Source organism: Bos taurus, chromosome 2, assembly GCF_002263795.3.
Source record: "Bos taurus isolate L1 Dominette 01449 registration number 42190680 breed Hereford chromosome 2, ARS-UCD2.0, whole genome shotgun sequence".
Lineage (NCBI taxonomy): Eukaryota > Metazoa > Chordata > Mammalia > Artiodactyla > Bovidae > Bos > Bos taurus.
Genome location: NC_037329.1, coordinates 71,658,036 through 71,673,847, shown reverse-complemented (window position 1 = coordinate 71,673,847; position 15,812 = coordinate 71,658,036). Strand labels below are relative to the sequence as shown.

The 15,812-nt window shown below is 37.0% G+C and overlaps 1 protein-coding gene across 6 annotated transcripts in view; it reads right to left on the bottom strand.

The window, feature by feature from the left end:
- The window catches only part of PTPN4 (protein tyrosine phosphatase non-receptor type 4), a 190,545-nt gene that overhangs the window by 63,884 nt on the left and 110,849 nt on the right, over positions 1 to 15,812 (bottom strand). For all 6 annotated transcript variants that reach the window (XM_025001008.2, XM_059893120.1, XM_025001011.2 and 3 more), the window contains 2 exons: positions 11,936 to 11,999; positions 8,530 to 8,702 (listed from right to left, as the gene is read on the bottom strand). In XM_025001008.2, the coding sequence (XP_024856776.1) occupies positions 8,530 to 8,702; positions 11,936 to 11,999 (237 nt within the window). The remainder of the gene's footprint in view (positions 1 to 8,529; positions 8,703 to 11,935; positions 12,000 to 15,812) is intronic.

Here is a 15,812-nt window from a genome sequence, read left to right as displayed (position 1 = left end):
TTTAAGATCATCTTCTACAGACAAGTATAGATAAATGTGAACAGAATGGCATGTTTGTCGAAGTTTTAATGGAAAAGTCAGAAAAATTATCATGATTTTAAAATTTAGATAAATTGATGTTTCTTGAGAAAATATATTTCCTCTAAGGATAAACTATACTTCCAACTGTGAACAAGGTAACAGATTTAGGTTCACTATTGCTTTGTATTTCCACACTAGAACAAGGACAATAATGCCCTGAATATTTTGGAACAGAGATAATAAGGGTATGTGTATGAGGAAGTTGATAGAGGAAGTACTAAATCCTCCGATATTCCAAATTCCATCCCTCAGTCTTCATAATATTTCAACATTTTAAGTATGACAATAGTTCTAGTATTCCTGTGTACATGCTACGTCCTAAGTCACTTCAGTAGTGTCTGACTTTTTGCAACCCTATGAACTGTAGCCCGCCAGGTTCCTTTGTCCATGGCATTCTCCAGGCAAGAATTCAGGAGTGGGTTGCCCATGCCCTGGTCCAGGGGATCTTCTAACCCACAGACCAAACCTGCATCTCCTGTGACTCCTGCATTGCAGGTGAATTCTTTACCGCTGAAAACCAGGGAAGCCCCCCTAGTATTCCTAACCACTGCTTGTTATGAGGGACGGAAAAAAGCATTTATCTAATGTGTATCCATTAGGCGTAGGACTGTGTCCAGACAAACATTTGTCCTGCTGCCATTCCTATAGCATTTACAATACTATTAATCATTTAGGTGATTAAAGACATTTTGGATATGTCTTTTAAAGTTCTTAAGGACTAGAAAAATAAAACCTAACTTTTATAACTATAGACATACATGGTTTACTTATACACTCATTTAACTCCATGTTAACTGAGCTGCCAGAGGCCTCAATCCAGTCCTTCTCTGCTCAGCTCAGCTCTGCGGGAGGCTGGAGGTTCCTCTGCAAGCTGGCTTTCTGTTAGGTTCTGTTTTTTTCTGGTTGGAGACCAGAAAGTGGAGCAAGTCAGAAGCTGAGGACTGTCAAATGCTGGAGTTGCTGGGATAGAACACACAAAGAAACCGAACCCTGTGGATGGTGCCATCCGCAGTCAAAGCGGCACCTCCCTGGCAGGTTCAGAAGCAACCTACAGTGCTCAACAGTGTAGCAGCAGGTCTAGATTTGTGGGCTCTATAGCCTATGAGTGACACAAGCTTCAAATCCTTAGGCATTACTCATTCTTCTTGTTTGCTTCTCCAAAAGCCCCCTTCCCTTTTGGATTTTTCAGTCTTTCTAACATCTGTGTAACCAGCTGCCATAATTGTTTTTATTTGAAAAATCAAAAAGGCTTTCTGTATTCCTGACTGATATGGTACTTTTCTGGTGAAGAGGATTCAAATGGGACACCACTACTCAAAAGGCTTAATTAACAAATTGAATTTCATAATAAAAATATATAAAGATTAAATTAAAATATGAGGGAGAAATTGTTTATATATCATATTATCCATAATATTATTCTATAAGGGTTATTATAATTAGAACACAGTGAAAAACTATACCATAATCTAAGAACAATAACTTCTGACAGTAAGATACTTGTCTTTAGAACAATGAGAAAATACCAGTTGGTGAAAGAATACAGGTTTTTTACGTGATGCAAACAATATATACAAGCACAACAAAAAAGTAAACAGATTTAGCCACAGCCATACCCCTAAGAAATAAACCCCATTATAAGTAGGCAAAAATCATTCTGAAACTCTGTACATACATAGGAAAGGCTATAAATATGGACATAATGCTATTACAATGTCACTATGCTATATACGTCACAATAAAAATATTAAATGGATTTCCTTTGAATTAAAGGAAAGAAAAATGCTACCATTCGTTATTTAAAAAAAAAAAAGGAAAAGGAGAATAAAAAGGCCAGGGAAAAGCTTAAAAACTTAGCATATTAACATTTAATTGTTAATATGCATTCTCATAGTTCACTAGTCCCTGCTTTCTCTTGCCTTCTTAGTTTTATTATTGCTTGTACTTTGTCAAAGTTTACAACATATATTTTATGGGGGGTTTGCACTGGGTCTTCGTTGCTGCACATGGGCTTTCTCTAGCTGCGGTGAGCAGGGGCTATCTTCACTGTGGAGCACAGGCTGCTCAGTGTGGGGGTGTCTCTCATTGCGAAGCACAGGCTCTAGGCACATGCACTTACAGCATGGGGCCTCAGTAGCTGCGGCTCGTGGGCTCTGGAGCAAGGGTTCAGTAGCTGTGGTGCTTGGACTTTATTTGTTTGCATGTGGAATCTTCCTGGACCAGAAATAGAACCTGTGCCCTCTGCATTGGCAGGTGGATTCTTATCCACTGTACCACCAAGGAAGTTCATAATATTTTAATACTATGCTATAGTTTTAATTATCATAGTTGGTAAGGATTGGTTCCATATTTAAAGATTTTAATCTTTATTCTTAATTAGCTCATCAAGATTATTCTAGAGTCATTTTGATTTCTCTTGGATGACTTAAACTTACCATTAAAAAAATTTTTTTTTTCAAAATGAGGTCAGAGATGTTATATTCCCTGAGGTTTTGTATATGTGATAATGCCTATCTACTGGCCCTTGTTCTGAATGGGAACCTGGTTAAGTGTAATATTTTCTGCTTATTTTTTTCCTTTAAGACTTTGTAGACAAAGGGTGGCCCATAAGCTACATATAAACTTGAAGCAAGGTTTTATTTAGCATTTACAATGTTTAAAAATATTTAATCTAAAGTGATAAACTTCTAACAAGACTAATACGGGATAATGACAAATTATCAATAACAAGAATGAGAGAAATGACAGTAGTAGATTCTAGAGATACTGAAAATATAATAGAGAAATATTGCAACTTTTATGCCAAAATATTAAAGAACTTAGACAAAACAAATTCCTTGAAAAAACATGAACTGTCAAAGCCCACCTAGGAAGAAAGAGAAAACCTGAACTGCTTCATTTGTGTTAAAGAAAAAAATGTGCTGTTCAAAAGCCTCCTGTATATCACACTTCTGCATTAGTAGAACAGAACAGGAAAATTCTATCAAATATTTAAAGGGAAATAATATTACTACAGAGACTCTTTTAGAAGACTGAAAATGAAGCAATACTTCCCAACTCATTCAATGACGCCAAAATTACCCTGACACTAAATCTGACAACAATATTACAAGAAAACTGAAGAGAAATATCCTTCATGGACATAGATGCAAACATTCTAAACTAAATGCAAGCAAACTGAATAAAATAATATATAAAAAGTATAACAGATCATAACTAAGTGGGGTTTCTTTCAGAAATGTAGGGTTACTTTACCACTTGAAAATTCAATCAATATAATTCAGCACATAAATAAAAAGAAAACCCATATGATCATTGTAATAGGTGCAGAAAAAGCTTTTGACAAAAATTAACATCCAATCCTAATAAAAACTTACCACAAATGAGAAATAGAGGAACTTCCTTAACGTGCCTGATATACAGCATCTGTGAAAGCCCAAAACCAATAGCACACTTAAGAATGAAAGACTGAGTGTCCCCCACTAAGATAAGGAACAAGACATGATATCTGCTTTCACCACTTCTACTCAACACTATATTGGAGCTATCAGTAAAGAAAAAGAAATAAAAAAGATCACCACTACCCTGGCAGTCCAATGGTTAAGAATCCACCTGCCAATGCAGGGGACACCTATTCAATCACTGGTCCAGAAAGATCAAGATGGTGTGCCAAACTACTGAGCCCACATTCTAGAACCCACAAGTCACAACTACTGAGCCCATGTGCCACAACTACTGAAGCTTACATGCCCTAGAGCCTGAACTCTGCAACGAGAAGCCCGAACACAGAGAAAGCCTGCATGCAGCAATAAAGACCCAGCACAGCCAAAAATAAAACAAATAATTTGAAAAAAGATCAAACTGGAAAGGAAGAATTAAAACTGTCTTCATCCTCCAGGAAGAAAATCTGCTGGAAAAGAGTTTTTAAAAGCTCCTAGAAGACACAAGGTAAAGCAAAGTTTAAGAAAATCCAAGAGCAACATAAAAAAAAATTGCATTTCTAACTGTGATGAACAATCTGAAATTAAAACATAGTAAGACAACTTCTAATAGCATCAGCAACATGAAATAATTAAGGATACATTTGACAAAGATGTGAAAAAGCTATATACTGAAAACTACAAACAGAGGAATAAGATTTAAATAAAAAGATACCATGTTCCATGACTCAGAAAACTCAATACCATGTCAATTTTCCTGAAACTGATCTATAGTTTCAGCACAACTCCAATTAGATTTCCAGAAGTGTTTTTTGTAGAAACTGATCAGCTAATTCTAAAATTCAGATGGAAATGCAAACAAATTTTAAAAAGAACAAAGGTAGAAGACAAATACTACTGGATTTAAGACTGTTTATTTAACACCCATTTATTCTCTAGTTTTGCCAATATGGAGACACCCTCCTAGAAAAAGGCACTAAAATCCTTCCATTCACTTAAACACCCTGTGCTGAAAACACTGTGTTTCAAGGTTTTAACTATAAGACTCAAGTTCTCAACACTAATTCTTAAGTCTCATCTAGATTTCTCCCCATGGGTCCGGGGGAGATGATCAAAACACAGTGAAGAACATCTTAGGATTGTAGGCTCGGCTGGCCCAGAAGATTTTGCAGCTCCCTGACCACTTGGCTGGAGGATTTCAGGATTAGGACCCCAAATGGGCTGTGGCCACCAGCGGTGGAACACCACTGTCTTGGGTGCACCTGCCTGCCACCAATACGAATGGCACCCCAACTCCTCTTGTCCTCTTCACTACATATGCTGTGACCTGGAGTTTCTGGATTCCAGGCAATCTCTGGTTATACTTCTGTAAATACACCTGCTGCCTCAGCCCTGGTGACCCACACCAAGGGGGGAAAGACACACAGAACTGTTTGTCAACATAGCATCATTCCACACAAAATTATTTTCCTAAGCCTGCAGATTCTTTTTCATTGGAGGACATTCCCAAGGCTGTGACTTTCTCCGACTCTGCGGCACCACTGTGAGAAGGCTGGCTGTGCGTGTCCAGTGCTGTGTGAGTTGGGCAAGCCCCTCTGGCTCCACGCTGGTGCACTCTCCTGAGAAGCTGAGGATGGGGCCCTGGACTCCGCAGCAGGACACCCATTTTGGGTGGGAAACTCAGGACCGCAGAGTACTTCTGTCCTGAAGTAACTCCTGGAGTGACGAAAGCCACATGCGCAGGACTACTCCACTGAGCAGCCGCACAGGACTGAGCTGGACCCACAGATGGGTCGTTGATGGCTGACCATTCTTGCCTATCTTCACAGGCTAAAAGTCACTGTCCTTCCTTTCCTGCCCATAACTGTACCTGCTGCTGTCACACATAAGGCAACCTCATGTTCTGGGACCAGCCAAGAACTGAGACCCTAGCAGGAGGCCCCTAGTTCATAGTAGACAAACTCCCCATTGAACAACTGCTACCTCATGGTGTTCTTGATGCTTCAGAATTGGAAAAGGATGGAGAGCACAGCAGTGTGCAGGCCCCTTACCCCACCCCCACGATACCCTGAGGGGCACCAGAACCTCGCCTCACTCAGCCCCCCAAGCACAGACGACCTCCGTGCCCACCTGTCCTATGGGCCCTGGGCGCACCTCCAGCCACAGGCACCGAAGACAGAGGTGCAGGTGCAGGGCTCAGTGCACAGCAGGCTGTGAGGCCACCCAGACCTGCCATGGTCCCCAACATCTCATCTCCTGGGAAAGCTGGACTAAGACTCACTATTTAAAAAAGAGTCCAGAAATATGTCCACACAAATATGGACTACACTGATTTTCAGCAAAGGTGCAAAGGCAATGCTGTGGACAAAGAATAAGCTTTTCAACAAAAAAATGCTGGAATAACTGGATATCCATATACAAAAAGATAAACTTCAATCCATACTTCACATCATATACAAAAACTACTTTCAAATGGATCACAGACCTAAATATAAGAGTTTAAACTATAAAACTCAGAAGAAAACAGAGGAATAAATCTCTCGGACTGTGGGTTAGGCAAAGATTTCTTAAATATGACAAAAGAAAGATCTATGAAAGAAAAAACTGGTAAACTGAACTTACCAAACTTATATGCTTTTCAGAAAACTAGCCACACGAAAAGATACCAGGAGGCAGTGGTCTGAATGTGGTGGAACTGGAACTCTCACAAACACTGCTGGCAGGTGCATAAAATGATGCAAGTTCTTTGGAAAACGACCAACAGTTTCTTAGAAAGTTAAACACACATCTACTATATGATTTGGTCATTCCACTCCTAGGGAACTTAAAGCAAATGTCCATACACATCCTTCCATACTAATGTCCACAGCAGCTTTATACCTAACAGTCCAAGCCCGAAAGCAACAAAAAGAAATGAACTATCAATCCAGGCAACAAAATGGATCAATTTCAGAATAATTATGCTGAGAAAAAGAGTATATAACAAACACAGAATATTTTAAATGTGTGCTTCAATTTATATAAAATCCTAGAAAATGCAAACTGATATTTAGGTGCAGAAAACACAACAGTGGCTACACAGAGACAAAGAGAGGTGGGAGAAAGGGCGTTTCAGAAGAGTATGAGGAAAATCCCAGGGTGGATATACTTACTGTCTTAATTGTGGTGTGGGTTCATGGATGTACATACATTATATATTCCAAGCAAAAAATTTTAAACTTTAAAAATGGTAGCTTATTGTATATCAATTATATCTTAATAAAGCTTTTAAAAATGTAAAATCTGCCAGGACTAGGTCCACATTCCCCCAGGGGCAAGAACAGCCTGAAGGGCAAGTGTTGCTCCCATGCGAACCAGTATTTTCTTCTTAAATTATATAGTTCTTGAGCTCATTTTTCAAAAAGAACTATTTAATTTACTATTTAGTACTTGAATTTCCATGATGAGAAATCTGCCTCCTTTTTTGTTTTGTTTGGCTGCACCACGTGGCATGCAGCATCTTAGTTCCTCGACAAGGAATCGAACCTGTGCCTCCTGCAGTGGAAGCACAGAGCCTTAACCACTGGACCACCAGGGAAGTCCATTGAGCTTACTTTTTTTCAAATTAATATCCAGGTAGAAATTTCATCCTGTTTCAGGGATGATTTTCTCCCAAAGTGGTTTCCTTAACTATCTTTTGTATCTATAGTCATCATGATTAGATTTTGTTTTCTATGGTACAGTCAGGGTAAATTACTTGATTTTTCTTTTTTCATCTGAGTCTGGTTTAAATCTGGTTAAAGACTGGTTACTATGACCTATTAATATTTTTATTGCCTAAATGAAGTGGTGTGTATATATTTACTGTGTATATCATATTTTCAAGAAGAGAGGGAATAAAAAATGCCACAAAAGTGTAGTTCTTGTATAACAAGCCTGGTGGTCTTCAGGTTAGGGATGCAGTTTATCGAGGGAACACCGTTATGGTCTGCACTGCTCTCTCATGGGGCTCTCGTCTGTCCCTACTAAGATTTAGCACCAATAGATAAGACTGTTTGATTTTTCCTTGACTGTCACAATTGTTGTCATGTTGCTGCTGCTGCTAAGTCGCTTCAGTCGTGTCCGACTCTGTGCGACCCCAGAGACGGCAGCCCACCAGGCTCCCCTGTCCCTGGGATTCTCCAGGCAACAACACTGGAATGGGTTGCCATTTCCTTCTCCAATGCATGAAAGTGAAAGTCAAAGTGAAGTCGCTCAGTCGTGTCCGACTCTTAGCGACCCCATGGACTGCAGCCCACCAGGCTCCTTGGTCCATGGGATATTCCAGGCAAGAGTACTGGAATGGGGTGCCATTGCCTTCTCCGAACTGTTGTCATACTCACTATCTAAATCTAATTACCTTTAAATTTACAAGTACTAATACCTTACTTTTCCCAATACTGTTTTTAGGATGGTGACAGGGAATCAATTATAACATCAAGCCAGTTAAGAATGTTCTGTGCCTATTTTGTGATTACAATTTCCTTAATTCTAGTTAAGTGCTGATAATGAGTTTTTGGGCTATTTTTACTACTTATTTGGAAGAAGATGTATTTTTGATGGTATATCCTGTACTACACTACATGCTGTGTTTTGTTTTTTCTGATTACATATAGGGCAATTATAAATGCTTGAGGTTTATAAATCTTTTCTGGGCCACACCTGAATATTCTCCTCATGAAAAGGTTTTCTTGTAAATATTTAACAAAGATACAATGGAAATTATAACATGAGTAGGTTGTAAATAATATGGTTGATTCTTTAGAAAACAATGACCTGGAATTGTCAATGGAACAAGTTTCTTAAGTCTGTTTATATGTTGAGAACCTACAGAACTTTTTGCTGATATAAATTAAGGAGGCCACATTTCACGGAGATTTTGACCCAGTTGGCATGTATGAGTAAGAGATTCTCTAGTTCAATAAACTAGACCTTTATTTAAGAGGAGGAAAAATCAACAGTAAAGAATCAAAGCATAAGCAATACTTACCAGTACCGGAATTTTGAACCTAATGTAAAATAATGTGCAAAAAAATTCTTTTGAGGTGGAAGTGGTCTGTCCAAACGGAAGAATGTGTGATGTTCTACACACGCTTTCCACAAGTTTTTACATGCTCTGTAGTTCACCATGTTAAATCCCAATAATGTTTCTCTAGATTCATGCTGTAATAAATGACAAAAGGCAGAGAATATCATGAAAATGTCAGAATCTAATGCTCCATTTATTTTTTACAGATAAATAGTCTAGTCCTACAAACACTAATCCTTCTTGTGTCTTTTCTGCTTATCCAATCGAGAACCAGTAATATAAATAGGTGGCAAAATGTGGACCTTATTTGGCAATTTTACAAATCATAGGAACTTTTACTTTAGAGTACAGTTAGAAATAAATTTAGGGCTTCCCTTGAGGCTCAGCTGGTAAAGAATCCGCCTGCAATGCGAGAGACCTAGGTTCGATCCCTTGGGTTAGGAAGATCCCCTGGAGAAGGGAAAGGCTACCCACTCCAGTATTCTGGCCTGGAGAATTCCATGGACTGTAGAGTCCATGGGGTCGCAAAGAGTCGGACACAACTGAGCAACTTTCACAAATAAATTTAAAACTTGATATATACCTATTTTCAAAACTTAATAGCTATAATCATTTTAAAATATAATCCTTGCCCACAAATTAAACTTTAAGATACATCAACATACCTTTCAACAATATTTTTAAATTTATAAATCTGTCTAGATTGTAAATAAGTAAATAAAAACATTCAGCACTTCAGAACACTATTTTGAAACTCATTTTAAAACTAAGTAGCAACAGAACAGAAGCACTCCTTTAACTTAAAACATTTGGCACCAATTACTATTTAAGTAAACAGTTTTTTTTTTTACTATTTAAGTAAACAGTTTTTTTTAATCTATAGCAAGGCAGACACGTCATAAATGTAGAGCTCTGATTTTCAGTGACTGTAACCTTTGACCCTCCCAACCTGATTCAGAAATGTGTCATTAGCAGCACCTGTGAGTATCCTTCATCCTCCCTTTCTACCAGATTACCTCTGTAAAGGTGACTACCCTTCTGACTTTATGACCACAGATTGTTATGTTTGTTTTCAATTTTACATACATGGACTCATTCATGTGTATCTTGACTTCTTTTGTTCATTATTATGTTTCTATATTCCTCCATTTAATTGTGAAGCAGTAATTGACTCATTTTCACTCTACACAGTATTCTATTGTATGACAAGACCACAGTTTATTTATCCACTTTTGACAGACATTTACTGTTTATAGCTTGGTAAGGTAAAAATATCGCTCCTATGTATATTCCTGTATTTTGTCTAATGCATGTAGGTGTGAATTTTTGTTGTTGGATCATAGATGTCATGTGCTCACCTCTAGCAGATACCACCCAACAGTTTCCCAAGATGATTAGCTCAATATTCACTTCTTCCTACAAGCAATGAATGTTCCACATACTCCCAAATCACTGGGTTCACCAATCTTTTCATTACACTATTCTGATGGCTGTGAGGAATTATCACATTCTGGTTATAATTTGTATTTCTCTGCTGTTTAACGAGGTTCATGGTACTGGATGAGGAGATACTCTCAGTTCTGTTCTCAACTCTGGAGTGTCTGTTCAAGTCACTAATGTATTTCTGGATTGGCTTGGATATACAACGAAGGACATGGTGTATGTGTTTATTATACACATATTCTATGCTATTTGCCATAGTTCTTAATTTTAACACAGTCCAAATTATCGATCTTCTCCTTTAATGTTCATTTTCCTTCTACATCCTATTAAGGCAATCTTTGCCTATCAAAAGGTCATGAAGATTTTTTTCTGTAACTAAAATACAGTAAAATGTCCATGTATAAATATTAAATAGTGATGCTAGAAAATGATATGTTAAAATATTACTTACTGATCATCAGAGAATTCTTAATTATGCATAAGAGTTGGCTTTGTATGTACTAACACTACCTCAGAGAATCATTGTGAAGACTAAATGATATGAAAATAGTTGATACACATTATCAGGCACATAGTAAGATCTCCAGAAATGTTAGATACTATATTATTATTATTACAAATAACAAGAGTACCACAGGAAACCAATGGAAAAATTGGCTTCAGTATCACCTCCTACAAATATAATTATCAAAAGTAAAATAAAATGTCTGTTCTCCAGTTTCCAGACATGATTTAATATATTTTATTCCTCTAAACATTTATTTAAACATGTACAATAGTGTTCATTAACAGCATTAATCATAATAGCCACATTCAGAAATGGCAAAACTGTCCATTAAAATAATTAAGAATGAATAACTAATTGATAGTATATTCAGTCAGTAGAATTCCAAATAGCAATGGAGCAAAATACTGCTCTGTGTAACAACACAGATGAATCTCCCAATGCTAAGGGAAAGAAGGTAGACAAAAACATTCTGTGTGATTTCATATTTTAAAAGCTCAAAACAGGACAAACTAATTCATGATGCTACAAATGAGAATAATATTCAGCTTTTGGGAGAGTTAACAACTGTTACTGCATCAGCTCTGTTAGCAATAATACTAGCTTCTGAGGTGGTAGTAATGTTCTATATAATAACATTGTATATTATATACCTATCAAGCACTATACTTAATTTCTGCCTGATTTATTTCAAAAACTCTCTTCAAAAAACTTCCATATTTTGTGAATATAAATGATGATGAATTATACTTAATAGATCAAGATCCTCTATAAAATGCATTTGATTCAAATACATTTTGCACACATATAAACACCCTAAAATATGCGTTAATTTGTCAAGACTTCTAATAATGTCAGTCAAAGGATAAGGCTAATTTAATTCAGTGAAATAGATAAAAACTATTTATAAGATGACACTCTTTACAATACTGTACTTTCTACAATAACTCAACATGTTGTATTTATTGATAATATTAAAAAAGGACATTACCATTTCTAACAATGGCAGGAAATGTACTACACGTTCATGAACTACAAAGAAAACTAAACACTCAGATTCCCTACAATGAAATGAACTTACATATAAAAGGAAGTGCTACAGATTTAGTTTAAAAAAAAGAAAGGTACAAAGAAAAAGGACATATAAATCCTCAGTTACTGACCTTATGAATAGAATACGGGGACTGACAATGAATATCACAACTGAAATTAGTTTCTATGTTCAAGAGACAGCAGAACAGCTATCTAGAATAACCTCAGATCAGAACCACAGAAACACTGGAGAAATAATTTGTCACAAACTATAAATTAACTTAGTTGGCAGTTATTAATAGTATTAATAAGACTTTTATTTACACTAAAAGTTCTGTAATGAATATTTCTTTATAAACAATTTATATTAATAAGAACAATACTTACCAATTCTTTTCTTAACTGAATAAAAAACTGTTTGCACTTAAAAGAAATTTTCACAATTTTCAACCTGGATAAAAAGAGAATGAATTGAAGTATTTAAAATATTGAACAAATATAAAAGTATCAACCAAAGAGTAGTTAAAAATAATCTTTTAATTGCATGTTTAGCAATATCTATTTAACTATATGTACATATACACCAAATAATATATATATACATATATACATTAAAAAATCAAAAGTTTTTGGTGTGTCATGAAAAAATAATTAGAATTTATACACTAAGTTGAGCTATTTTACCAGAACATTTACTGAGAACTTATCCATTTTTCAATTTTGTATCTGAAATTTACATAAAAACACATATTACAAGTTAAAATTTCAAGAATACCAAAAATATAGTTTATTTATTCTTTAAAACTACAAGTAGTTTCCTTGTTCTGCATGCAAAGAGCTTAGAAATCACCACTACATCCTAGCAACAAGTAAAGAGCTAAACAGACTTAAACATCATCAATTCTTCTTGGATCCGAAAGAAAGAGAAGAGCACAGAGCAAACTCTACCTCTGAGATTTGAGATATGAACAGCTGAGTACAGGGAATCAGAGCTTCCCAGGGAAGAGAACTGGGAGCAGAAACCATCAGAGGAAGCAGTGCCAGGGTAGGAAAACCTGAACTGTATTTCATGAATTGTTGAAAGCTCAGCATGGTTAACTATGAGAGTGAAAAACTCCAAGAGGACCCAGTCATAGGAAGGCCCTCACAGAATTCTAAGATTTATCTCCAGAAGCTCAAACAAATTCCAACAGTAAATATCAGAGGAAAATACCCTCAGGTTTCCAACAGGGAAAGGGGAAAAGAAACCATGTTGAAATAGGCCAGAGCACTCTGCTCTTAACAAGGTCTGCATTTAGGGGGGAAACAAGTCAACAAGAGCCTTAAATGATCCAGGGAAAGAAAATACCCGATTTCAGTCCACTCTAGAAATCTTGTCCCACCCAAAGAGGGAGAAAAAATTAAGAAACACTTGTGAAGCTCACAATCCAGAGGTTGAGGCTCAGAAAAACACAAAGCTAATCACAAGACTACACCCCCCACTCCCCCCCACCCAACCCCCACCTCATCACTACATTCAGTTCAGTTCAGTCGCTCAGTTGTGTCTGACTCTTTGCAACCCCATGGGTCGCAGCACGCCAGACCTCCCTGTCCATCACCAACTCCCGGAGTTCACTCAGACTCACGTCCATTGAGTCAGTGATGCCATCCAGCCATCTCATCCTCTGTCGTCCCCTTCTCCTCCTGCCCCCAATCCCTCCCAGCATCAGAGTCTTTGCCAATGAGTCAACTCTTTGCATGAGGCGGCCAAAGTACTGGAGTTTCAGCTTTAGCATCATTCCTTCCAAAGAAATCCCAGGGCTGATCTCCTTCACAATGGACTGGATGGATGTCCTTGCTTTCCAAGGGACTCTCAAGAGTCTTCTCCAACACCAAAGTTCAAAAGCATCAATTCTTCGGTGCTCAGCCTTCTTCACAGTCCAACTCTCACTTGCATACATGACCACTGGAAAAACCATAGCCTTGACTAGACGGACCTTTGTTGGCAAAGTAATGTCTCTGCTTTTGAATATCCTATCTAGGTTGGTCATAACTTTCCTTCCAAGGAGTAAGCGTCTTTTAATTTCATGGCTACATTACTAAGAGCCTATTTACAGCAGTTCCTTTTACCAAGGTTACCAATCAACCCTGAATATTCATTGGAAGGACTGATGCTGAAGCTCCAACACTTTGGCTATGCTATGTGAAGACCCAACTCACTGGAAAAGACCTTTGATGCTGGGAAAAACTGAGGGCAGGAGGAGAAGGTGGTGACAGAGGATGAGATGGTTAGATGGCATCATTGACTCAAGGGACATGAGTTAAAACAAACTCCAGTACATAGTGAAAGATAGGGAAGCCTGGAATGCTGCAGTTCACAGGGTTGCAAAGAATCAGACACAACTTAGTGACTGAATAACAATCTTTTACCAGGATATCAGATCGGCCCATCAAGAAAAAATGACAAGGGATACCAAAAGGCAAAACAAACAATATAAAGACACAGTATGTATCAGGACCAGATGTCAAAGGAGTGCTGGAATTATCATTCTGAGAGTTTAAAACAACTTACTTAACATGCTAAGAGCTCCAGTGGATAAAGTAGAGAGCAAGAAAAGATAGGCAATGTAAGCACAGAAATGAAAATCATGAAAAAGGGTACCAAAATATAAAATTAATATTCAGAAACCAGTTCCACTTCTATACACTAACAACAAACTAACAGAAAGAGAAATTAAAACAATCCCATTTACTATCACAGTAAAGAGAATAAAATACCTGGGAATAAACCTACCTAAGAAAATGAAAGACATGTACTTGGAAAACTGAAACACACTGATGAAAGACACTGAAAATGATGCAAACATATGGAAAGATACACTGTATTTTTAGATTGGAAGAATTATTATTGTTAAAGTGACCAATTACCCAAAGAAATCTACATATTCAAGGCAATCTCTATCAAAATACCAATGCATTTTTCACAGAACTAGAACAAATAATTTCAAATTTTGTATAGAAATACAAAAGACTCTAAACAGCCAAACAATCTTGAAAAAGAAAAACAGCAGAAGGAATCATGCTCCCTGACTTCAAACTATACTACAAAGCTACAGAAATCAAAACAGTATGGTACTGGCACAAAAACAGACACAGAAATCAATGGAAGAAGATGGAAAGTCCAGAAATAAACTCATGCATGCACCTATGGTCATGAATCTATGACAAAGGAACAAAGAATATACAATGAAGACAGTCTCTTCAATAACTGGTGCTGGGAAAACTGGACAGCTACGTGTTAAAAAATGAGGTTAGAAAATTCTCTAACACCATAAACAAAACTAAACTCAAAATGGATTAAAGACTTAAATATAAGACTGGATACCATAAAACTCCTAGAAGAAAACATAAGCAAATAGTCTTTGACATAAATCATGGCAACATTTTTTGGGAACCATATCCTAAAACAAATGAAATAAAAACAAACAAATGAGACCTGCTGCTGCTGCTAAGTCGTTTCAGTTGTGCCCAACTCTTAGCGACCCCATGGACTGGAGCCTACCAGGCTCCTCCGTCCATGGGATTTTCCAGGCAAGAGTAGTCAAGTGGGGTGCCATTGCCTTCTCCAAATGAGACCTAACTAAACTTAAAAGCTTTTGCATAGCAAAGGAAACCAACAACAAAAAGAAAATCTACTGAATGAGAGAAAATATTTGCAAATGATATGACCAATAAGGGGTTAACATCCAACATATATAAACAGCGCTTACAATTCAACATGAAAACAAAACAAAAATCAAACAACCCAAGTAAAAAGTAGAACTGAACAGATGTGCTTCCAAAGAGGAAATGGAGATGGCCAACATGCATATGAAAATATGCTCAATACTACTAATCATCAGAGAAATACAAATCAAAACCACAAAGAGATACCACTTCACATCTGTCAGAATGGCTAGCATCAGAAAGACAATAAATGTTGGGTGGGAATGTGGAGAAAAGAGAACTCTCACGCATTGTTGATGGGAATGTCAACTAGTACAGCCACTTGTGGAAAACACTAAAACTACACCAACTAGTTAAGGGATATATACAAATTAAAAGATGCAAAATATAACATTAAAAACATATAATATGAAAGGGGAGGAGTATAAAAGATATTTTTCACAGAACTAGAGCAAATAATCATCTAACTTGTATGGTACCACAAAAGACCCAAATATCCAAAGCAATCTTCAGAAATAATAAAGCCAGAGTTATCAGGCTACCTGACATCAGACTATAT